General features: G+C 52.5%; 1 protein-coding gene across 19 annotated transcripts in view; it reads right to left on the minus strand.

The window, feature by feature from the left end:
- Nucleotides 1–23932, minus strand: part of HDAC7 (histone deacetylase 7) — a 57115-nt gene that overhangs the window by 11122 nt on the left and 22061 nt on the right. For 13 of the 19 annotated variants that reach the window (XR_014941360.1, XR_014941362.1, XR_014941361.1 and 10 more), the window contains 2 exons: nt 820–1016; nt 57–147 (listed from right to left, as the gene is read on the minus strand). Coding sequence is in view for 16 of the 19 variants with exons in the window: in XM_015886849.3 (XP_015742335.2) it covers nt 57–147; nt 820–1016 (288 nt within the window). In the remaining 3 variants the exon portion in view is untranslated. Of the gene's footprint in view, nt 1–56; nt 148–819; nt 1017–7321; nt 8223–10783; nt 10825–12700; nt 12815–21667; nt 22173–23932 lie in introns of those variants that run through there. The other 6 variants (XM_015886846.3, XM_085534080.1, XM_085534083.1 and 3 more) reach the window with 6 other exon arrangements.

The following is a 23932-nucleotide window of genomic DNA, read 5'->3' on the forward strand; positions in this document are numbered from 1 at the left end:
TGGGGAACTGCCTCCCCAGGTGGAAATGCCACGTGTCACAACACTGAGGCTCTTACTTCGTTTGCTCTTGTCCTTATTGAGGATCTGCCGCAGCTCCTGCTCCTGCTGCCCAGGCTCTGCTTCACGGTGTGAGGTCTCCATGGTCACCTGTGAGAGGAGAGGGCACTGTCAGCACCAGGGGACCTGAAACACTGTGCAACAGGGATGGAGCATCTCTGCAACAGATTGTTACAACAATCAGTGAGCAGACAAGGATGTGTTGTTTCATTGCTGCAAACTGGATGTAATGAGACGTTCAGTCCAGAGGAGGCCATAAGGATACTCAGAGGCTGGAGCATCTCTGCTATGGAAAAAGGCTGAGGGAACTGGAAGGTTCAGCCCTAAGAAGGCTCTGGGGAGAATTCATTGTAGCCTTCCAGTGCTTAAAAGCAGCTTACAAATAGAAGGGAGAGTGACTTTTTACATGGTCTGATAGTGACAGGACACGGGGGGAGGGGAACAGATTAAAGAGGGGAGATTTAGGTGAGATGTGAAGATGAAATTCTTTGCTGCCCAAAGAAGTGTGGGCGCCTCATCCCTGGAGGTGCTCACAGCAATGGATGGGGCCCTGGACAGCTGATGGAGGCGTGTGATCAGCCCAGGGCAATGGGTGGGCTAGAGGAACTGAGGTCTCTTTCAACCCAACCATTCTATAGTTCTATGATCACGAAAGGACCCCTCCAACCCAAGCCAACCTATGGTTCTATGCTGGCAGACACACACAGCACCATGAGTTGTGCACGCTTCACAGGGGAAAAAGTATTTTAGAAGCATCCATACCCTGACGTGCTGGTGGGCAAGCTGCTCCACTTGCTGCTGGTGCAGGCTGGCGAGGAAGAGCTGGTGCTGCAGCTGCTGCGTGTGCTTCAAAGCCAGTAACGCCGTGTCGGAGCCGGGCTTGACAACACGCTGCCCGATGCGCAGGTCCATGGGGACGGCCTGGGGCACCCGTGGAGAGGTGCACGGGGTCACAGCAGCTGTTGGGACACAAAGAAGGGTGCAGCTGGGTGAGAGGCAGCACACAGAGGGGCCTCCTGTGCCTCCCACCTTTAGGATGGGGATGAGGATATCCCGACGTGCAGGAGGGCACTGAGAGGAATGTGTCCTGCTGTTGAGAAGGGCTTGCCACATCCCATCTGCTGCCTGTGAGAGCCTCCTCCGTCATCCAGGCAGAAATCCTGTATGTTATACACCCTTGGAGTGCCTCCAAGGCGCTGCAGGCAGCTCTCCCTGACAGCACGGCATTGCAAACTGAAGGCACTCCCATGTCACACAGGGAACCCCTTCAAACCTCACAAGACCACTTCAAACCAACCCTCTCTAGAGAGGGACTAAAGCACCCATTGCAGCAAGAGACTTTAACCACACAGCTCCTAAAGCCTTGCAGCACTTACCCTGCAGCGCGGCACTGCTGCAATGCTGCTACCAAATCCCACAACCTGCAATATTGCTTTGGAGGCTCAGGCTCTGAGCAGCAATGCCACCTCTGCTGCTCTGCCTCTATACAAGCAGACCTTAACAAAGGTCGGATGGTGCCATTTGCAGGAGCAGGGATGGAGGGAGCAGTCTTGCAAGCCAGATGGATGCAGTGGGACATTGCCACCTCCAGAGCAGCCACATCCAGTGCAGGTTGCTGGGGATGCTCCATGCAGCACAGCATGGTAGAAAGGGGATGAGCAAGCACAGGAGTGACTGAAGGATGCAAAGACAGCCCCAGTGGACCCATGGCATCCCATAAACCACGCAGCCATGGCAGCTCAATGCTTCAGACCTTGCAGCATAGAACGAAAGAAGCTGGAAGCAAGCAGGTAGGCAGGAAATCTAGAATTAAAAGCACTGCACAGGAATGCATTTGGAGGGACGGAGCCACTGCAGCCTAAGAACTAATTGTTTTCCTAAAGCAGTGAAGCAGCTCCAATTATTAAATAAAGAAAAAATAATAATAAATGCAAATGTTATTTTTATAGGCAGAGAACCACACCCTGCGCTGTGCAAATCTCAGCCTCAACAGCATCAAGGAGCTTGTGCTGACGACTGCAATACTGTAGGAGCCCTGCCATGCAGCAATGCAACAGGGAAACCCAGCACAGCCCCCTGCAGTGCCAGGAGGGAAAGCTGCCCCTGATCCATAAGGCCAACATCTCCCTATACAGCAAAACACACATAACAAGATTCAGCCCATTGGAGCTGATGCTCCCAGCCCCATGGTTGGGTTTGACCTGGTTCTCTACATCTCTTTGATAACCACCTGGGTTTTCATTTGTCTCTGGCTAATTAGTTCTAATTGCTACAGCCTCGGTGATAGGAGGCTGTGGGAGATAACAGCTGGAGGCTGAATGCTGCTGAGCTCCCATGCCCTGGGGCTGGAGGGGGTGTGCTGCAACCCCCAGCCCATAGGCTGCATCAACACTGAGATGCATCTGAACCAACACAAGTTACCCTGAGCCAGAAGACCCCTCTGCTCCATCCTCAGCCCTTTGCTTCAGTTCTTCCAGCTCCAAAAACGCTGACATCCTTCACAGTGCTGACAGCTCATCCTCTGCTGCCCAAGCAGCTGCAGCGCTCACTCCCATCTCCGCAGAGCTCCAGCCATCTCCCAGCTCCAGCCATCCCTTCATTCCTGCTAAACATCAGCAATTTTGAAGGATGGGAGTGATAAGGCTCCCTCCTCCCTGCTTATGGTTCCCATGACCCAGTGAGGAGGAGGATGCTCGGCTGCAGCACTCTCCCAATGCACTGTGTCTGCACAAGGATGGGCTGTAATGAACAAACCTCAGGGTGGGAGATGGGGACTTTTAACAGCACCCACCCACATCCATCCAGACCATCCTGCATCCAAGGCGCAGAGGTTGGGATCAGCTTTAATACAATTCACTGTATAGTTTGATTATAACAGCAGCCAACTACTATTAAGAGATGCTTGCGTTGTCCACCTCCAAAATAACTCTATTTGGGGAAATAAGGCCCTGATTTCCCTCGAGAATCTGTAGTGAAGTCAGTGAATGAGAAACCACTCATTAAAGCACTCAACTTTCCCATACAAATTCCTCTGCCCTGCTTTTATGCTGCCTATACAAAAAGCCACGTTAACAGATGGCAAGTCAGCACACTAACAAAGGATTTGGTAAAGCTCCCTTCGTTTCCCTCTGCTGGAGATTTATTCTCCAGCGTCGCGGCGTTGTTTGTAACAACACATTTCAGGCATCAGCAAAATAACACGAGTTACTCCAAACATAATTGCTTGGCTCGGAGATACACAGAGAGCTGCGTGTGTGCAGGAACACCCTGAGGAAGGGGATGGGGAGGATAAGATCAGCCCAACAAGCTGCAGCCCCCATCCCCACAGCTGATGGCATCCAGGGGAGCTCTGAGAGCAGCCCCAGCCTCCCTCCATGTATGATGTACATAGAGCTCCATGTACAGCCCCATTCTCACCCCTTCATCCATCAGCTGCTGAACCCCAGGCAGCAAAAGGGGCGGTTTTGTTTAAGTCTCTTTAAAAACAAACTCCAAAGCAGCGCAAAGGAAGGAGAGGGAGGGAGGGAGGCCGTGCGGGACAGCAGCCAGAAAAACAACTCCTCACTGCGTGCCCCAAGCCAGGAAAAAGGCAGTCGAGCATCCCTGCAGCCAAGAGGCACCAGCGCTGCTCCGCACACCGAGTGCCAGGGCACAGCTGCTTCCCAGCCTCACCCCCTGGGACCCACAGCACCCCAGTGCTGCCACCCACCCCTCCTGCAGCTCCAGGTGCCCCCACGCAGCCCCTTTCCTTCCCTAAGGGTTCGGCTGTCAGCTCCCCTCCGTGGCTTGAATTCACGTGGGGTTCACAGCTGGGATGTGAGCCAAGAGCTACAGCACACAGCTCCTCTCTGGAGCTCCGCATGACGGGGGCAGGCGGCCAGCAGTGCGCTCCTCCTCTTCCCTTCACCCCAAGGAAGGGCCTGGAGTCAAACCCAGCACTGCAAGGGCTCCCAGGGGGCTGCTCCCATCCCCTGCAAGCCCCCAGTGCCATGAGGACACAGAAAACCCCATAGAGGGGTTGATACAGGGATGCTCCAAACCCACTGCAGAGCCATTGGGGTAAGGCAAAGCGAGCGTCCTGCTCCCAGAGAAGAAGAGGATTCGAGGCCAGGCTCCTCTCTTGGCTGCCAACATCTTGTGTGTGAATTATTTTTAGTTGGTTAGAACATTCACATGGGAAGGACAGAGCTCAGCAGCGCATCACCCTGCCACCAAAATGCAGCCAGAGCCAGCCTCGCTGCAAGGACACACCAATTCCCCTGCACTAACCATGCATGGCATTGCATTAACAGCCCAGGAGGGGCTTTGGGGTGCAATAAAAGCACAGCACTGCTCATGCAATAGGGGGTGAAGTCACCCCTGTGAGTGCCACCGTGCCAGGGTTGTTTTTTTGGGTCACTGGGTACAGGCAGGTGGCAAGGAGGAAAACACTGCTCCGCCAGCGCAACCGGAGGAAGCCAAGGAGGGGAAAGCAGTGGGGCCCTGTGCGGAGGCGATGGCCCAGGGCAACCAAACTCATTGCACAAACCTTCCCCACCTGTGCAGGTCACACTGCAGCTCCACCCTTCCTCCGTGGAAAGGGGAGATTGCAACAGGCCCTGGGAAAGCTGCAGGGTGAGCGTGGTTCCATCTAAGTTATAGGCATTTTCCTGCTGCTTTTTCCTGCAGTGAAGCCTTTGCTTTCTATGCTATCTCCTTCTTGGGGTGATACCTGCTGCAAGTGACCTCCAAGCACTGGATATGGGGCTTCTCCCACCTTGCCATGCTCTTTGACAGGCAGCAGCACTGACTTTCTCAGGCTTTAGTGCATTACTGCATTGGTGCAGCTCACTCTCTGCTGGGGGCAATGGGGAACCAGGCTGCTGCATACAGAGCCACCCTCAATGAAAACAGAAAGCAACAAGAAATCTTTGCTTCGATATCCTTTGGTTTTTAACCAGGCATGAGCAGCAGTGACCTGTGCTTATATAATGGGGAAATAAAAGCAGAAGCAAATGGTATAAATGCATGGAGCAAAGCAAGCTGTGGGTCTTTGCAGCCCTTCACCTCCAGGTCCTGCAGCCCTCAATACAGCCCTATAGCTCTGCCTGAGGCCAAGCTATATGCACTTTTTGAAACCCCTTTCCCATCTTTTTTGCTGATGAGCTGTGAAAGGTTCAGGGTTCAGCCGGGTTGAAAAATGCATGTGATTAAAAACATTCCTCTGAAATAAAAGGAAAAAAGGTTTTCTCCAGAGCCACGCAAAAGCAACAGAAAAAAAAATCAGCCCAAGGGGGATTTGTTCAAATTAAAAACACTTAAATAAGAAACCACACACACACACACACACAAAATAGATTATGTTGAAATAACGTTAAGATCACAAAGCTGGGACTCCAGCAATAGGAAATCCCAGAGCTGGGGTACCTCGTATAACCTCCCTGCAGCCCCTAGGGCACATGGACTGAGATAGTGGCTTTAATTATGGGGCTGAACACTGTGCTCCCCACAAAGCTGAGAAAAGCATCATCATCCCGTTATCTTCACCTTGGGGTGAAGGGGAGGGATGTGGCACATGGGTGCTGCAGCCCTATGGGGATGCTCCACGTGTCCCTCTGCTCCCACACCTCCACCTGCTTGCACAGACCCCATAAAATCAGAGCATTTGGGTGTTTTTCTCCTCCCCAGGCCTGCAGGGGCAGCATGGGGAGCTGATGCTCACTCCAGCCCCAAGGGCTTGATGTGGGTGGGTCCCACTCCTCCCTACCAGACATCACATTCCTGCTCCAAAACAAGAAGGGGATGATGCATCTCTATGACGAGCCCTAAAGACTTTTTCCACAATGTTATAACTGCGTCTTCCCTTCACTCTGACTCTTCAAAACCTCATTTTCTTTTCCTCCCCTGTAGAAAAATCCAAGGCACCTGATGACTGAAGCCCAGCAGCCGTACCCACCTTAACCTTGTAACCAAAGCATGTGCCAGCACTACTAAAAGCAATGCACCTGGAACCAACAACCCCATGCACATACACCTGTGAGCAAAACACATTACTGAGGTTATTTCCAGCACCTAAATCAGAACCTGAGCCATAAATGAGACCCACATAAAGCAGCAAACAGCCCAGGGCTGGCTAAGATGACTCCCACTGGTTATTTGCAGCTCATGACCTTTGAGTCAGACATTTAATAGCACTCCTTGGAATTTTCTCCCCACAAATACGTGCAGTTACATTTTGAAACTTATGACTCCAGGACCCAAAATCTCACAGCTTGCTGCTGGGGTCAGGTTGCATTACACAAGCACCAGAGCAAAAATGCTTTGCACCTGGAGCTGCAGCTCTTATTAATGCTGGCAGCGAGCTGGGAGATGCAAAAGTCCAATCTTAATTTCGCTGGGCTATTCTCCCTATCTGGAATACAAAAAGGGGAAAGAAAACCTCATCCATCCTGGTAGGATGCTACCAGGTAGGATGCAGGAGCCATGCAGCTGTGTTTTGGTGCCTTTTCCAAAGCAGCTTTTCAAAGTGCTCCCAAATCCACATTGTTGGGTTTGGCCTCCAAAGTGTTTTGCCTGCAGGGTGAAGGCGGTCAAGAGGATTCCAGGTAACCCTGCATCATAGAATTACCCCCCAGAGCCTCAAATTGTATTCCCAGCCCTGAATTTTCCTTCAAGCAATGCTTAAACCAAGCAGCTTCCTTCACATTCTACACAGCTCCCACAGCATCCTGCATGCATGCCAGCAGCTCAGCCCCCCACCCCCCCCATATTGCCCCTGCTGTAGGGGGGTACTTTTAAAACCTTCAAAGCATTGAGAAAGAGATGAGCCTGGAAAGCTGGTGGTGGTTCAAGCCTAAGGGCACAGGATTGAATCAAGCCACGGGCAGGCAGCATAGGAATAAGTACTAAGTATTTATTGATTGCTCTGCAGATAGACCGCATCCTTGTGAGCAGCACCCTGGCACAAAGTGGTGCCCACAGGGTGGATATAGGATCTATCCCTGCCACAGCTGGACACCTCTGGCTGCAGTTTCCACCCACACCGGCCCCATCCCAAAGAGCAGCACCTGAGCTGTCCCTGGGAAGTCTCCCCCCTGAAATCCATAGAAATCCAGCACCAAAGAGCTTTGCTGCAGGGAAAGCCAGCAGCACTATGTGCTCCCCAGAGTCACGTGGGCAGCTTCTGCTGTTGGAAAGTGCCAAGAAGCAGGAAAAGTCCTCAGCCAAGCAGAGCACAGAGAGGAATCATCCCCCCCCCTTGGATTCCTTCCCCAAAGCCCCTCACCTGGTATCACAGCCTGGATGGGGTCTGCAGTGCAGCCCGCAGCATGGTGCACCTCCTCACCTTGCAGGCACAGATCCCACAGCAGCTGCACAAGGGGTGATCCCACAGCCTGCTCCTGAAGCCTTAAACACCACCAAGCCTCAAAGGAGGAGACGAAAGCAGGTGATGCGCAGCAGCTCCAAGCAAGTAAGTCCTCGTGCTGTACCCAAACTCCAGCACCCCGGTGTCTTCCAGCAGCACCATCTCCTCCCTCAGCCCAGGCTCCAGAAGGAGACAGTGTCCAACCTCAGCACCACCACCCTCCTGCAGTTCTCCCAATGCTTTGCTGAGGCTCTGGCAGCTCTCCCTGCACCCGGAGCAGGTGGGTGCGGAGCTCGGAGCAGCACGCAGGACACCTCGCCTTCCAGCACCGGCTCCTTACATCAGCACGAGAGGATGTTGCCTCCGTGCCAAGGGAAGCAGAGGAGAGATCAAACGATTACATAAACCTCTCCCTCAATTACCAACCGTTTGCACAAGCGGAGGAGAGCGTTCCCAACCGGTTTGGACCGTGGCAGCCTTGCTCTGGTGCCCAAAGCATCTCTGGGGGTCCCCAGTGTTACTGGGTGCATAAGGCAGGTGCGCCCAGCATCCCACCCAGCAGCCAGCTCTCCATCCCCTTTGCTTTAAGCCTCTCCAGGTTGCAGCAGCCTTGCTTAGTGCTGGGTCGTTGCTTTGCTGTCACCAATGTTCCAGCTCAGCCCTTCTTTTTTTTTGTCTCCTTCTCATTTTAATTGCTGCGTGCAACACAGCAAGAGCCCAGCTTGACTCATAACCCCCCCAGGGAGGAGCTCTGGGCTCACAAGCGGTGCTTTGCTTGATGTGGAATTGCTGAGACAAAAGCCTCAGCTCCCACAATACCAAGTGACTCCTCAAGGGGATCTGCCCTTTAATCAAGGCCTTTCTGCAGGCTGCAGAGAAGGAAACCCCTTTGGCAAACGCTGGCTGAGGTCCAATGCTGGGGATGGAAGCCAGATTTGGTCATGAAAAAAAGGTAAAAATAACTCAAGCCCAATGCAGAGAGCAGGAGAGCAAGGAGTAGGAAGAACAGCACTGGCACGGCTCATAGGAAAAGGGATGCATAGGGAATAGGGCTCACAGTGCTTCAGCATCTCCAACCAGCACTGAAGCTGAGACTGGGGTTTAGGGCAAGAAGCTGGGGTTTAGGGCAAGAGCTATTTATGTCAGAGGAAGGAAGCCACCAACACTTTCAATTTCCTGCACAGGTACATTTCTGGCATCCTTTGCCCTGGGTCCTCAGCAAGAAGCTGTAAAATGCATCCTCCAGCTCTAAGCTGGTGCAATGGGGCAAGATGCAGGCATCAAATCCTCAGCACAGAGGGAGCTGAAGTGTGCCTGGATCCAGCAAACACTCCTGCACTCCTACAGGGACACCAGTGGCAACCACCCTGGGTCAGCACAAGTGCATGTGAGCTGCTAGGTGAGCTGCTGGACTGAAGCAGGGGAATGCAGCAAAGGTTGGAAAAGCCACACAAGGCAGAAGGGCCAGGTCTGAGCAGGGCTCATCCCAGATCTGGCCAGGAAAGAACAGGAAGAGCAGGCACATAGCAGCTGCAGGAGGACATGGGTGTCCCCAGCAGCCAAAGTGGGGCACAGAGGGTGCCAGCAGGGCACAGTGTGCTCACATAGCAATGCTGCCCAGAATGCTGGACCAATCCTGCTGCTGTGTTGCTTGAGAAGGAAAAACAGCAAAGAGAGCCCTAGAGATCCCAAAGCAGCAGTGTTAGCTTACACCAGTGTCTCCTTGGTGGATATAAGACCACCACATAGAGCTGGTGCCAAAACCACATCACCACCCAGGACCCCATATATCACCCCACTGGGTGCACACTGCAGGGTTGCACTCAGCCCCGAGGACGCTCAAGGCTCCAGCACCTGCAAGAGATCCTCCCAATCCCTTTGACACAGTCACTGGGCATCCCCCATGGCCAGCATTGCCCTATGCAGCCACCCCATAGAAGGCAGAGGTTGGTGGGAGCCCTGGGATCTCTCCCAGCAGCTGCAGAACCAGGCACAGCTACCACACCCCTGTGGTTCTCACGGGCAAGCAGGAACCTTGGCAAAGCCCTGTCCTGCTGGCAGCCGGCCCCATCAGGCTCATTAAATGCAATTAAGCTGGAGTGGGTATTCCCTCCCCCTCCCCCCCATTCCTCTCCTCCTCCTCCTTTTGGGGTTATTGCTTTTAGACAAAATAAACAGGGCAGCTTTGCGTGGGCTCAGGCAGGTGGTTGGCACCTGGGCCCCAAGCAGCAGCAGGTGGAAATGGCAAAGGTTCTGCAAAGTGGAATGTGCAATAAGATGGATCATAATGAAGCACATACTCCAGCACATTCATTTTACCCCTCAGCCTGGGCACAGCAGGATGGTGCTTCCGAGCCCTTTGCACAACGGGCAGCCAGCAAAATCCGTTCCCCGCCCCCTCCCCACATCCCTTTGAGGCAGAAAGGAAGAAGGCTGGAAACATCCTTCCTCTCCTCCGCACAATACGATGGAAATAGCACGGGAGGAGCAGCGGAGGCGGCTCCACTCAGCCCCATTGCCTGGCCAGCAATGAGGACAGCACGGCCAGCAGCTTCCTGCCATTGTCCCAACCCTGTGCAGCTGCACCCAACCCAGGACAGTAAAATCAGAGCCAAACTCAGCTCCAAAGGGATTTAGAAGCAGAAGGAAGGCAAGATGAGATGCACAGCCCAAGCTGACTCTGTGTTGCCAAGTGCAAACCCTGCCCATGCTCAGATTGCGGCTGTACCCCTGTGCCCAGCAGCCAGGTTTGGGATGAACCCCAGCCCTGAAGCTGCTGAGCTTTTGCACTGCACAGGGAGAAAAGCAAAGCAAACCAACAAGAGAGCAGAAGATCCCTTCCTTGCATCCAGCTTAGGAGGTAAATCTAAGCCCTTAGGGAGCAAGTCCAACACTAAGTCCAACACTAAGTCCTCACAGTCTGCTCCAAAGGAGTGGTGACATACCCACCCCTGCTCCAGCACGCACATCAGCAGCCAGAAAACCCTGCAAGCAACCCACACCAACGTAAACCCACTGCTTGTGAGTGGGTAAAGCTGGCAGAAGAACCCGCAGCCTCAACAGCAAGAGAAACAGGAGCCATCCCATCCGCAGCCCAGCTGCTCCACTCCCCAAAGGCTCCCAAGTGCATTTTTGTCCCTCATGACATGTTAAAAATAGAAAGCAGCAGTGTTATTGTCTTGCAAGCAAATATAGAAAGCTTACATCCTCGCTTGCTAAACGTCTACGCAGCAGAGACTGTTCCAACACATTGGAAAGCTCTATTCGCAGAGCAAAACTTGGGAAACCAGCTGAATTTGATGCACTGTAGCACTACACGCCAGTGGTTAACTTGCCCTCCCCCATCTCTCCTCGCTTCCCTGCCTTCTTTCAGGCTCTTACGCATCTGCTCGCCGGCCTCCAAGGAGGGTGCGCAGGCTCACACTGCACTCAGCACAAGAACGCACTGCCCCGGTGCTGCCCTCACAGATGGGAAAGCAAACATGATCCAATCTGGGAGTGGACTTGTCACTGTCCTCCCTTAACGCTTTCCAGCTCCAGACAAAGTGGGTTTGTTGCAGGGAAACCAGCGGCACAGATAGAGAAGAGCTGAAGGATGCTGCGTCCACGCTCCAGGTTCCAAAGGGTGAAAAGCATTTGCATGCTCCTACAGAGCCCTGAAGGGAAAAGGCAGCGGTAACCCCAGCAGGAGAGCACTGAGCTTCCCCATCCATCACCCCTGCTGACTCAGGAGGGAGGGGGGCCTCAGCTTCATTCTTGGAAAGGGAAGATTTCTACGCAAGCTCGGCTTTTCCATGAGCGTTTGGGCGAACGCAATGCACCACTCCCACCCAGCTGGGACAGGCCTTGAGATCCAATTTCATTTCTCCAAAAAAGAAAATAATAATAATAATAAATAATAAATAAACCACATGGGAGATGAAGAATCCGTCAGGTCACTTCCAGCTCCAAGCAGGCTCCTTGCCTTCTCCAAAGGCAGCTCTGTGCAGGGACACTCTGTCCTTCCTGCAGCTCCCTGTAATGCTGATGGAGATGCAGCACCAGGACCCAGTGCTGCTGCAGAGGCTCATGTGTTCCAATGGAGCCCCCAGCAGCACAGCAAAGCCCAAGCAGGGATGGCAGCAAGTCTGTGTTGCATCCTATGATGCTGCCCCTTGCTGCATCCCACATGATTCCAGTGATCTGCCAGTTCCAACTCAGAGCAGCACTTAAAAGTCTGGCTTCTGCACTTGTGCTGTGCCACGTGCTGGCTTGCTAGACTCAGCAGAAGGGAGCAGCAGACAAAGCCATGAGCATTCAGGCTATCACACTATCAAACAAAGCACCCCTCCGGCTTTGAGCCCATCTCTATTGGGGGTAGAAGCATCCCAAGAGGAGGACAGGGAAGGTGTCAGGGCTGATCCATCACCAACACCCCAGCAAGCGCTGCTGCAGCAGTCAGGCTGTAAATATCCTCATGCAGACGCAGCAAGCAGACTGAGCATAACTCACTTCATTCCCCCCCCCCTTCGCCCCAAAAGAAAACACACACCCAGAAACAGAAGGAAACCAGGCAGGAAAAACCCGATGGTCATTCGACAACTATTCCAAACCTCTCTGATCCCAGGAGGGAGCTGCTCTGTGTTCCACCACATCCCCATAGCCACATCACAGCTGCCCCGTGCCTTCCCCCCATGATCCCATGCCAGCTGCCAGTGTCTGGGTGCACCAGGGCTGCTTTCTCCTCGTTTCATACCACGCACATCTCAGCTGGCATTTCAGAGCCAGCCCAGTGCCAGATTTCTCTCTGCTGAGCCAAGGCACTTGGAAATGCATGACGACTTCAGCAGATTAATTGGAAACACAGCCTGGGTGTTGCAATCCCAGGAATGACTCCAATTTCAGGAACAAATGTTTTCATCTCAAAAGTGGGAGCAGTCACCCAAATGGAAGGGTGCATTTTTGTTGCTGTAGCTCACCCCACTCTCCTGGTGTGGGGGGGTGGGATGGGAGCAGCACTGTGTCCCAATGGGGCAGCCATTCAGGCACTCACGTCACCGGGAGCTGCTGCAGGGATTCCTGATGGCTCCAGCTGGCTCCAGAGAGGGACAAGCTGAGGTTTGCCCACGTTCTCTCTCCTTTTACAGCAGCACATCATCCCTGCCATCATCTACAGGATGATGGTGGGGTCCCTGCTGCAGTTCACCAGGTCCCCAAGGGTAGATGCAAGGCAAGAAGAGTCCTCTCCTGTGGTTCTATCCACACCCTAAGGGTATGTTCCCAGTTCTTGCACAGGTGACTTTCCAAAAGGCCACTTACCATGCCTACAGCCCAGCAGGGCCTGCTCCAGCACTTCATCCAGGCTGGAAAAGTTGTCCCCTTGGCTCTTCTAACTTCCATCCTCACACATGGAGCACTTCACCCTAAGGACCAGGCGGCCAAAGAGTCCCCAGAAGGTCACTGCTGAAAGCTACAAGAGCTCAGAGATTCACTTTCTGGTCCCAGCACTCCTGAAGGTGACTCTTCTGCTCCATATCAAATAGGTGCTGACAGCCCAGACCACCACAATGCAGCAGTGCTGGAGGAGATGCTGGTTGCCAGAGCAGCTCCCCAGAGCCAAGCCCAGCAACAGGTCAAGAAAGAAGGGACCTAATCCCACAAGGAATAGGGCTGAACTTGACAGAAGCTGAAAATAAATCCCCACGGGACCATTCACTCCATCTGGTGACAAGCCATCCCCTTACTCCCATGCTATTTCTCCTTCTCTACAGCAATAACTCTTTCCCCCTTCCAGGAGTTTCAACATCAATTTGCCATTCCTTTGTTCAATGCTCTTTCCTGCCAACCTCCCATGCTCTCTTAGGTGGTCCCTCCACAGCCATCACAACTCTTCAACTCTCTCCCTTGGTTGCCAAAAAACAAAGCTCTGCCACAGCTCAGCAGCTGCACAGCAGCTTCCCCTGCTCCTGAAGCTGAAGGTGATAAGGGGAGAAGAAAAGCTGGTCTGGCCAGAGTCCTGGCAGGGACGTCAGCTCTGATAGCCTGCTGCCAGGGCTCCTGCAACCCAAGAAAAACTGTGTGGGCTGTGGAAAGGGCATATGGCTGCTGCTGGAGAAGAAACCAAGCTGAAAGCCCAGGGATGGATGCTGAGAGAAGCCTGCTTGCTCAGCTCCTGCAAGCTGCACACATTGCTAGCAGGGACCCAAGTGGGAAGGAAGGATGGAGGTGCTGCAGCTGCTTTGCTGAGCCTGAATCTGCAAACCCAATGCCATCCTAATCCACAAACCTACTTGATACCATTGTGACCAAATCCTTGCATCAAATCCATGCAAATCAATGGCTTTTCTGCAATTCATTTAGATATTCTGACAAAACAAAACCACCAGATGTTGTAATGAGATGCCACTCACAGAGCTTTCCTCATTCCAGCACCTCCTGTGAGATCTGCATGTGGGGCAGCCCTCTCTCCCTAACAAGGATATCTATATGCTAAAAGCACATAGGAAAAGCAACCAGCAGCCTGGTGAGCTCCGGCCACGTTGCATCTCTCACTCCCATGGTCAGCAACACCCGAGTCGTGAGCAGAGAGGAAAAAGCTGCAGAGATGGAGAAGAAAGCTGTTGTATTATGCAAGGATGCCCTCCAGCCAGCAGCAGTGCTGGGAGGCCTCCTGCCCCAAGCCAGGAGATAAGGCAGCAGAAGGGAGGACATGCAGATCCAGCACACACCCAAGCTCACGCCAGCCCCAGCCCACAAATCCTTCTGCAAGTTTCTCCGTCCCACCTCCAGATGTGCCAGCACCCCATCCTACACCCTGTGCCCCTCCCAGGCTTCTCCTCTGTCACACCCTCCACCTTCTTTGCTCACTTGACACATCGTCCCCGACACGTCTGCGTGGTGTGAAATGACCTCGGTGTGCTAGCCAAGCACTATCACTCGTTCCCATCGCTGTCACAGGCCATCATCCAGTCTGGGCTCCTGCAGAAGGGAGAAAACCTCCACCCAACAGCACAGTTACTCACGGGTAAGTCAAACCCAACAGGACATCCAGCACGGTCTCACCAAGAAGGAAAAATTCCTTTCAGTTCCTTGAGCTTGACAGATCTTTCAAGGGTTCATCATTTGTCGCCGTTATGAATCCACACCTCAAACCACAAGCAAAAAAATAAAAGGCAGCCAATAAGACAAACAGGAGCTGCAGACAGAACTGGGAGCTCTTTGGAAGGAATGAGGATCCAGACTGTTCTCCAAGGGCTCCTTTTTGCTGCTATTTGATGTGATATCAGCTCAGACACAGTACTGCTAGGATGGCATTGCAGGGCCAATACACAACTTGCAAACTATCTTCTGCCCCCATCACAGCGCTGCTTTGCTCCGTTCCTCTGGATCCCTTGGGTCTCCTTTGCTGATGAAACCAGCCCAAGCTTCACCACCATGTCCTACACCAAGGCAGATCCAGCACTGTGCAGCTGTGAGTCTTCCAACAAGCCGCAGCCTTTCTGAAGTGGAACTGCTTGAGATCTTTGTGCTCCAGAGGTGATGGGAAGCCCTTTCTCCTGCTTGATGGCCCACATGTGGCACTATTCAGACTTGAAGCCTTCAACCCAGGTCAGTTATTTTTCAGGACCAACAGCACCGTGGCACTTCCAGCAGCATCATCTCTCCTGACACCCATTCCTGTTGACCTCCTACTGATAAACCTCTGCTAGCAAGACCAATAAGATTTACATATAACCTTGCACATGCAAGGAGAAAGAAAGCAAAACAGGTAAGCTGCAGACACTTCTGCTCAGTTGCATCCACATCAGGAGCACTTCATAGCTTCAATTGAGCTCCCAAGGGTCAGCATCCAGCTGCAATACATACAATGCCAACAAGAAGCTCTGAGCTGGCATCTGCTGCCCTACAAGGCTCCTACCTGTCCATGCAGGGCTCCTCAGGTTGCTGCTCGCTCCCAAGCTGAGGTTGCATTGCAGCAAAGCCTTCTCTGGTGACAGATGAGACGCAGAACCACCACCCTCTGCTTGGTTCCAACCCACTATCAGTATTTATTTTATATCAGAATAATCACGCAGTGCAAGTGAAGCGTCAAAGCACATCGCTACAATCCGCATAGCAGGCTGGGGAGTGGAGCTCTACTTCTGGAGAGCCTTCACCTGCAAAGGTTTAGCATCACTACATCTGCAGAGGAGTATTGGCACCACTGCTGTTGTCCCACTGCTTCTAAAGCAGCATAACACACAGCACCCCCTTGTTTTCAGGGCTTCAGTGCTCACTTTATCACTTAACTTCCATTGAGAGACTCAGAAATAATGCAGAAACAGCCCCTGAGATGCACTAGGAGAGCACACACAGAGCTGAGCATCACCAGACTCTTCAGCCCCTTATCTGACCTGGGATATACATGACAGCACCTGCACTATTTCCTAGTCAGTCCTGAAATATAAACCTCTGGAACCTGACAGCAAAGCAAGATCCAAATCCAGTGGCTGCAACTGTAGTGCCTCAGCCAGAGTCCACATTTCAGTGCAGACCTCAGTGGTGTCTGCAGCTGCAGCCCCATTGCAGGCATTAAAATACAGCACAGCAAGGATGGGTGCAGGCTCAGATGCCTCCCACTGCAGACACCTCAAACTCAGGGATTACAGCCTAAACCATGTGCTGCTCCATTGCCATTCTGCTCAGAGGTTGCTCTGCTGGTGTTGCAAATCCACTCCCCCATCAAATCCAACAGCAGTTCCTCTCCCCAAACCCACTCACACAGGAAAGGTCCCCAAGAATGTGTTGAAATCCCCTACAGAGTACTCCCACTGCGGCGAGGCCATGTCAGCGACGGTTTAATTGGTGCCAATTTCACAACTTCTCTGAGAAATGAGGAGCTTAACAAAGCCCTTCCTGCAATATTAAGGAGCTTGAAAGACTCCGAGCTGTGAGCTGAAGCTATCCAAAAGCTACTGGAAAACTAAAAGTGAAGATGACAGCAACTTCAAGCCATGCAAAACCTATTCTGTGTCCATCCACTCAGCTGCAGAGGGTATTTGCAGGTGCTCTGTGCCCATACAGGTGTACAGCCTGGATGTTTGCCTTCCTGGGTGTTTATCTTCAGGCTGTGTCTGCACACAAGCTTATCTCCCAGGGGAGGGGTGTGTTTCTCCTGCACACACTGTTATCTCAAGGGATGTGGGCTCTCTCTGAGGCGAACACCGCACCAGCAGCAGTGCAGGCAGTGGGGATGGGGCTCCTGCTCCTCTCCATCATCTCCTTTAACCAGTGGGAGGAAAAACACAGCAGCTCTAACAAGGAGGGGGAGGAAGGGAGATGTGGGAAGGATGGAACGAGGAGGAAGGATGGCAGGGTCCTAATGGAAGAGCACTGATCTCATCTAGATGTGTTCAGGGCCCCCTCGCACCAACTCAAAGAACCCCGGTTTCTTCTTTTACCTCCCATTACCTTCCCACATCCCTCTAGTTCACATAGGGGCCAATTAACACAGCCATTTCTAATGCTCATTTCATGTGCTGACCCCTCTTGAGATGGGCACTCCAAATTGCCCAGCACATCCTCACCACATCCTAACACAGAGCTCTGCTTGCTGCCATCCCATATCACCGTATAGGAAGGCACTAATTAGCTCTCCCATCACCTCAGAATCATTTGAATGCTTCCATCCCACTGCAAGCAGCACCACCTGGCCTTGCAGAACCCAGCTTCAGGCTGCACCCTGTGAGCCCCCCATCACCCTAGTGCTTTTCTCCATCACTCCATCCCCACATAGCACTGAGTTCCACTCTGAAACCTTCCAGCCTGTTGGTCATGCCCTGGGACCTTGGATATCTTCACAACACCAGGACCTTGAGCCATTCTCAGCTCAGGAAAACACTCAGCAATGTCTCACCTGAGCAGCTCCATCCCCTGCATCCATATGGGACCCTCAGTGTTGAACCTGCTGCAGCTGACATGCAGGATCCTTCTCCCCCAGCAAAGCTCCAAGCCAGTTTTTGTGCAGCCACAGCCTCACATCTGCCCACTCTCCTGCCAATTGCCCAAGAGCCTCTCATGCCCAACAGTTCAGCTGTCACAGGCTGTGGGAAACCTCAGCTTTGGAAACACTGCGTTTACACTGATGCAACTCAGCAGACATTCGTTTTCCGGAGTTGCTGTTAAGGGGGAGAGGAGGAATATCCAGCCTGGGTTATGGGCTGACCTGTGTCAGGGCTGTGGCCAAGTGCACAGCCTCCCTGGGCTGTAACTCTACCTCTTTCCTCTTGGTCCCATCCCACTGCTTGCTTCCCTCCATCGGTTCCACGCGCCATACGGCTTCCTCCACCATCTGGGCTCCATTTAGGGGAGCTGATGTTTTTCACAGGGCTGTAATCTAAACTTTGGTATTGAGTTTACATCTCGCATACCAGCGTCTCACCACTGCGCCTGGCCACGCCGCGGGGGTGTCTGGGCTGCCAGGCTCCATCCTGACACAGAGGGATGCAGCATCTCAGCAGCTCCGTGGACCTGCAAACCATCAGATGCACCAAGAACTGCAGATGCTGATGCATAAATCCCATAAGGATCCAACCAGGCGCTGGGCACGAGGTTGGAAAGCAGAGCAGCTTCTCCTGGGAGGCTACAGATGGGAGCTGGAGCTCCTAATCAGTGTTATCCAGCCTCCATCACCAGCAGCAGGAAATTCTCTTAATTTTTTTGCCTTAAGCCCTATCCTTATCTCCATCCATATATTGCAGTCAGACCCTGCAAGCAGCATTTCTTAAAGCAGGGACAAAGGTTGTCCTTTGGGAAGCAGAGGGACACTGCAGCATCACACTGCTGCTCTGCTTGACCCAGACCAACCAGATGCAGCCATCAAAGCCAAGCTCTCTTATTTCCACCAACAGCAAACCCAGACCACCAGGGAGCAAGAGATGGGAGCACAGGAAGCAGCAGCAGGTCAGGGGCTTCCAGCACTGAACAACTGCTGGGTTTATAGGCACCTGCACTTGCAGCTGCCTGTGCTGCAGAGGTGGGACAGGAAGGTCTGTGCTCCCAGGACACCTCGCTGGACTGGGCTGTGAGCAGTTTGCTCTCCATCCCCTTTCCTGCTTTACTCAGTGTATGTTAAACAGATATTAAAAAGCACAAAGTCTATGCTCTGAGCTGCTCTCCCTTCCCAGAGCAGTGTCCTAAGTGCTTAGCATGAAGTCTTCCATCTTATATCCATACAAACCTGGAGGAGAATTAGGCAGCCAGGCTGTGATGAGGACAGACCCACCACCACCCAAAGTAACAAGCAAATTCAGGCAACACACAGATCCCCACCACGCAAGCAGCAAGAAGGAGCTTCACCTCCCAAACACAGCTAAGGTGCTGCATTTGCAAAGAGCCTGGCACGACAACTCCTCTACCAGACACTGTCCCAGCTCTCCAGCCCCCACAGTTATTTATGAACTGCAAGGGCTTGCAGGCTGCCAGCACACTCCGCCAGCGGGCACAGCAGCACCAGTGAGCACTGTGAGCTGGTTGAGCTCTGCTCCAAGCCCTGCAGCAGCCCCCGCCCCCATTTCCCCCCATTCCAACCCAAGGGTCTGCTCTACTCTTTGGCCAAGCAACCACGATGGCTCCATTCCAGCAATCCACATGGCCAAGCCAAAACTGAGAAGTAATGTTTTTATACTTGGACTTTTCAGGCAGGATTTAGTCATTTGTGGACACTAAGGCTTGGCGGGATTCACTGCCTCCACTCACCTACTGCAGTGAGCAGCTGTTTGTGATGGCAGAGCCCTGGAGATGGAAGAAGAGAGACTGCTTGTGATTTATTCCAGGTGAACCCTGATTTAATCCAGGAGCATCCAGCTGACGAGGAAGGAGTCACATCCAGCATGCAGCCAGGCACAGACTCACACAACACAGCTTCACAACAACAAATCCAGCGAGGACTTTTATCCCAATCTACCTAATGGCTAAAAAATTAGTTATAGGCAGAAAAGCCAAACCCACTTTGAGCGCACGCTTGCTTTAAGGAGGCAGAACAACTGAGACCTGGTCTGTCATACTAGAAAAGCAGGTTCCAGCACAGCTCTGTAAGGGCTGTACAAACCCTGTTTGCTTTGCTTCATGCCATGAGCCCCAGCCATCAATGCCCATCTCTGGGAGGCCCAAGGAATCATTGACACTAAAGGAGAAGCCCATGGCCCTGAACACACTGCTGGGGCTCCAAGCAAAGCTCTGTGCAACCTACAGTCTTCCAGTGGAGAGTCAGTGTGCTAACAAGCCTTTGTGCACTTGTGCCCTGATTGCAATTCCTTAATTCTTCCTGCCACGTCGACAGCAAGGTTTACCACTGCTGCCACAAAGCAGAGGGCAGTTCATGTTCCCAGCATTGCAGGGAGGAAACGTTTTGTCCCATTGCACAGCAAAACCTTGCAGCATCTGCGGGGAGCCTGCAGGCACTACAGCATGTGTTCAGTGAAGATTTGCTCAGAGGAGTTTGCATTATGTGGTCACATATCTGAGCCTGCTGGTTCATCCCACCCGCTCCTCAACAGCTCCAGTGCTGTAAGCAAGGCCCTGTGTGACAGTTAAGGCAGAGAAGAAAGTGAGCTGAGCCTAATCTGGGCTGCCAGAAGAGAGAGACAGCAGGAGGAGGGGAAGGGGAACGGGCATCATCCCTTCCATCTCAGCAAAACACCAACTCCACTGTAAATCCCCACCTTAGAACCAGAGCAAAACTTCTGAGGCACGAGCCTAGGGCTTATCTGCTGCTCCCTCCCTACTCCCACATTTCTGTTATCAAACCAACGCCACTTATCTTACAAATCCTGCCTCTTAAACCAGCAAAGCCACGTCGGTTCCTGCAGTGCTGAGGCTTGGCTGTGCTCCTCAGCTTCAGCACAGAGCCCCAGAAACACCAGCAGTCCCCATGGCACCTTGTGTCTGTTCAACTGCATCCATATGTGGGTCCCACCATCGTGCTCCGCAGCCACTGACCCCCTTCCCCACAGGTTAAATCACTTCAAGCATCCTATAGGCTGAACTTATTTAGGAGCCCATAACAAAAGTTTGAAGGAAAGGGAGTTAGTCCGGAGCTGTGCTTCATAACCAAGCGTGGGATAAAGCTCAAAGGAACGCAGCAGAATTCACCATGTCAAAGCTCAGCAGCACAAACCCATTAAGCACTGACCACTGGAGGAGAAGTGCCTCAATGAGGAGCCTCTGTGCCCTGCAGGCTCCTGCAGCAGTCACACAGCTGTCCCGGCTTTGAGACAGATAAGGCTCAAATGATTCATTCACTCTAAACCTTTATTTGTTCTTGCTTACCCAGAAAGAGCCAGCAGCTGCTAATGCTAAACTGGGACAGCTCCCAAGCTCAGACAAAGGCCTGCAAAAACAGGTTTAAGGAGGAACTGATTGTTCAAAAAAAGCAATCCTAGAAGAGGGAGTTAGAAAGAAGGAGTGCAGCGCTGTGCAGGAGGAAGAGGAAGCCAGAAAGCACCTAAAAATACATCTTAAAAGAAGCAACCAAGCACAGGACAAGGGCCTCGCCTGCACGTGACCATCACCCACAGCACAGGCAGGATGTGAGCTTGGTACACAACACTCACTCCCCAGCAACCCTGCATACAGAGCTTAGCAAAAGTCACAGCCACCATCTTCTGCCCCAAGAAAGCTCAGTTCTGCCATGCCACAAACGTTCTGGGTGTGGAATGCTGGCCCATTTGTGCTCTGATCACTCTATGCAATGCACCAGATCCACCCCAGCTGGAAACCCACCAAAACCCAGCAGAGATGGCATCGAGCAGCTTCAACAAGTTGAAGGAATTGAAAGAAAGTCTGGAAAACAAGATCCATCCTGAGATGCGCTCTAAAGAAACAGATAAGCCCTGCTAAAGGACTAACACAGGGTCGGTCCTTTGGGCTATGTACCCATCTGGGTAACACCTTCAGATGTGATCAGTTTCCTGTGAAACAGCCAGAAATGGCAAAGCAGGAGAGCTGAGTCTCTCCTCCTCCTCCTGCTATGGCTGGGGCTGCCACTGCCTGCTCCTCTCTTGCAACTGCAAGGCTGCAGAAAGCTCTTATGGGCTGAGAATGGAGCACGGGTAAGCAAATCAGCAAAGAACTTGACCTGCTCCTGCATGAACCCAGTGGGGTCAGAGCTTCAGCTCTGCTCCATGCAGGCAACACTCAGTGTGATGAGAAGGATGCTCCCAAATACCTTCAGCCAACCCACCCCAGTCAGGAGTCAACACTGTTCAAGGAAGGAAAACCCCCCCAAGGGATATGAGAGGCACTTACAGGACGGGCTGAACATCACCAGAGCCGCAGACAGAGTCAGAGCTGTGCCCTGAGGCTGAGAACATCCAGCTAGTTCCGCTCCTGGGAAGCCACCGCTCCGCATCCCACATTCACTTCTGCTTCACTCCTGCTGTGCACGTATCTGGTCATCGGGGCAGCACCGAGACGCAGTAAGATAAGCCTGCTTGAAGATGGGCCAGATGCAAAAGGGCACTTAATGAACTCTCGTGCACTGAGTCATCCCGTCTGCAGAGCCGTCTGCCTCCTCCGGAGCACACACCAACGTCGGCAACTCTTATTTCATGCTCACGTAGGTGTGGAACCCTTTGAGCACATCAAGCTGAAGCTGCTGGGTAGGGCTGTGCCCGAGCCGTCCCTTCAAAGCTGCCATGAAACGCAAACAAAACTTCTGCATGGCACAAGTTTGCTATTCTTTACCCTTCGGTCCTTGAACTCATGACTACTGAGTAAGGCGGCTTGCTCAGCTAACCAGCAGGCTAAGAATAGAGACCTTGAAGTGAAACCTACAGGGATTGGCAGCTATTTTGAGAGCTCTCAGCCGGCGGGGCGGCGTGACATAAGAGGATATAAAGAGGAAACTCTGCACGACAACTCTCACCTCACCAAGAAAGATTTGGTTAAGTGAAGGTAGAGCCTCCATGAGTGCTTTTGAGGCAAAATAAACACAGAGATGAGCCCCTGAGGCCACCTCCACATCAACGTGGGATCCCAAACCAGGCCTGGCAGCTCCGTGATGCACCCCCAGGTGCAGCTCAGCCCCTTCTCTGTGCTTCCAAACCCCCTGCAGAGCCTCACAGCTCTCCAGCAAAGCACACGCATAAGAAGGGAGGGCTGCAATCGTGCCCAGTCACCAGATGTGTTTTGAGAAAGATCTGGTCTCAGTTAGCAGCCAGCATTAAGATTAATGTAAGGAAATTTAAATGGCAATACTCGGAGAGTATTTGATTTCAAGCCTTAGATACTTGGAAAACAAACATACAAGCTATGGGTTCTGGAAATCAAGGCTGCCACCTGAAACCAGTCCCTGCAGCAAGCTCCCAGCACATCCACCTCTCGGCACATGCAAAGCAGAGGTTCCGAGCATCAGAACATGTTGAGAATGGTGGTTTTCTCCTGGTTTTTTGGACAGGATGAAGCTGCAAGCAGGGACTCCCAACTGACCAGCTTCAACTTCTATAAAGACATCCACTAAAACCTGCACGGGGCACTGGGAGAACAGCACACCTCCAGCAGCTGCTTCTTACCCTCCTCCTGCCTTACCACCAGCCTCTCTGCAGCGGATCTTCTCACCCTGTAGCCACCAACAGATAATACTGGAAAGTTTGGGGCCTCTTAAGTGTTGCTTAAGGCAGATAGAACTGGAAAATAGCAACGCAGGAAAGAGGAGACTCTTCTCAGTAGTCATACCCCCGGGCTATGCACAGAAACATCCTCTGAAGCCTCAGCGCATCAAACTGCCAGTGAACCTGTAGGATTTACATAAGCCTTGAAGTTTTGGATAAGAATCGAGGAAGAAATTCAGGAGGCAATCCTGCATCGAGCTCTTTGGGAAATGACGTTCTCCACATTTTCTGTGCCGCCCAAGGCTTCGCTCTTACGCAACAGCAGCTTTTGAAAAGGCAGCATCAGCATCAACACAGCCTTCCCCCCCCCATTGCGTAAGAGATTCCCCTTCCGTGAAGGCTTGGTTTTGAGGCATTACTTTTGGATAGCGACCAGGAGGGCTTCTTTGATCCTAAGTGATCCAGTAAATGCACTGAGCACCCGGGAGAGCCATCAGCAAGCAGTGCCACAAGCTGACAGCCTGAGCTGTGCACCACCCAGCAATACATCCCACTCCCAGGTTGGCACCAGAGGATGCTCCAGGCTAAAGCACTTCTCCACCATGATCACAGTCCCTCCTGGAGGCCAGTCCAAGGTCCTCATTGCTCTCAGCCCTGTCCCAGCTCCCACATCTCCCTCCCCTTGTACCCTATATTGAGCACCCATAGTCCCAGCCCAGCACACACTGTCGTGCAGATTGCAGGTAGAGCATAACCACTTTGCTTCATGCTGGTGGGAGCACCAAAGCATGCTGTGCAGCCCTGGGAAGAGCTAACCCTCCCTCTGGTGTGTGCTGATGTAAATAGTTCATGGGATGGAGCTTGTGGTTGTGATAAGGTGCAAGAAGCCAGGTAGCCACTGGAAAGATGCATTGAGCACAGCACCATCCACTGCACGTAGCTTTGGTAAACTGAAATTCAA

This window comes from Coturnix japonica, unplaced genomic scaffold, assembly GCF_054131305.1.
Source record: "Coturnix japonica strain WE unplaced genomic scaffold, WE-NBRP24 Scf075, whole genome shotgun sequence".
Taxonomy (NCBI): Eukaryota; Metazoa; Chordata; class Aves; order Galliformes; family Phasianidae; genus Coturnix; species Coturnix japonica.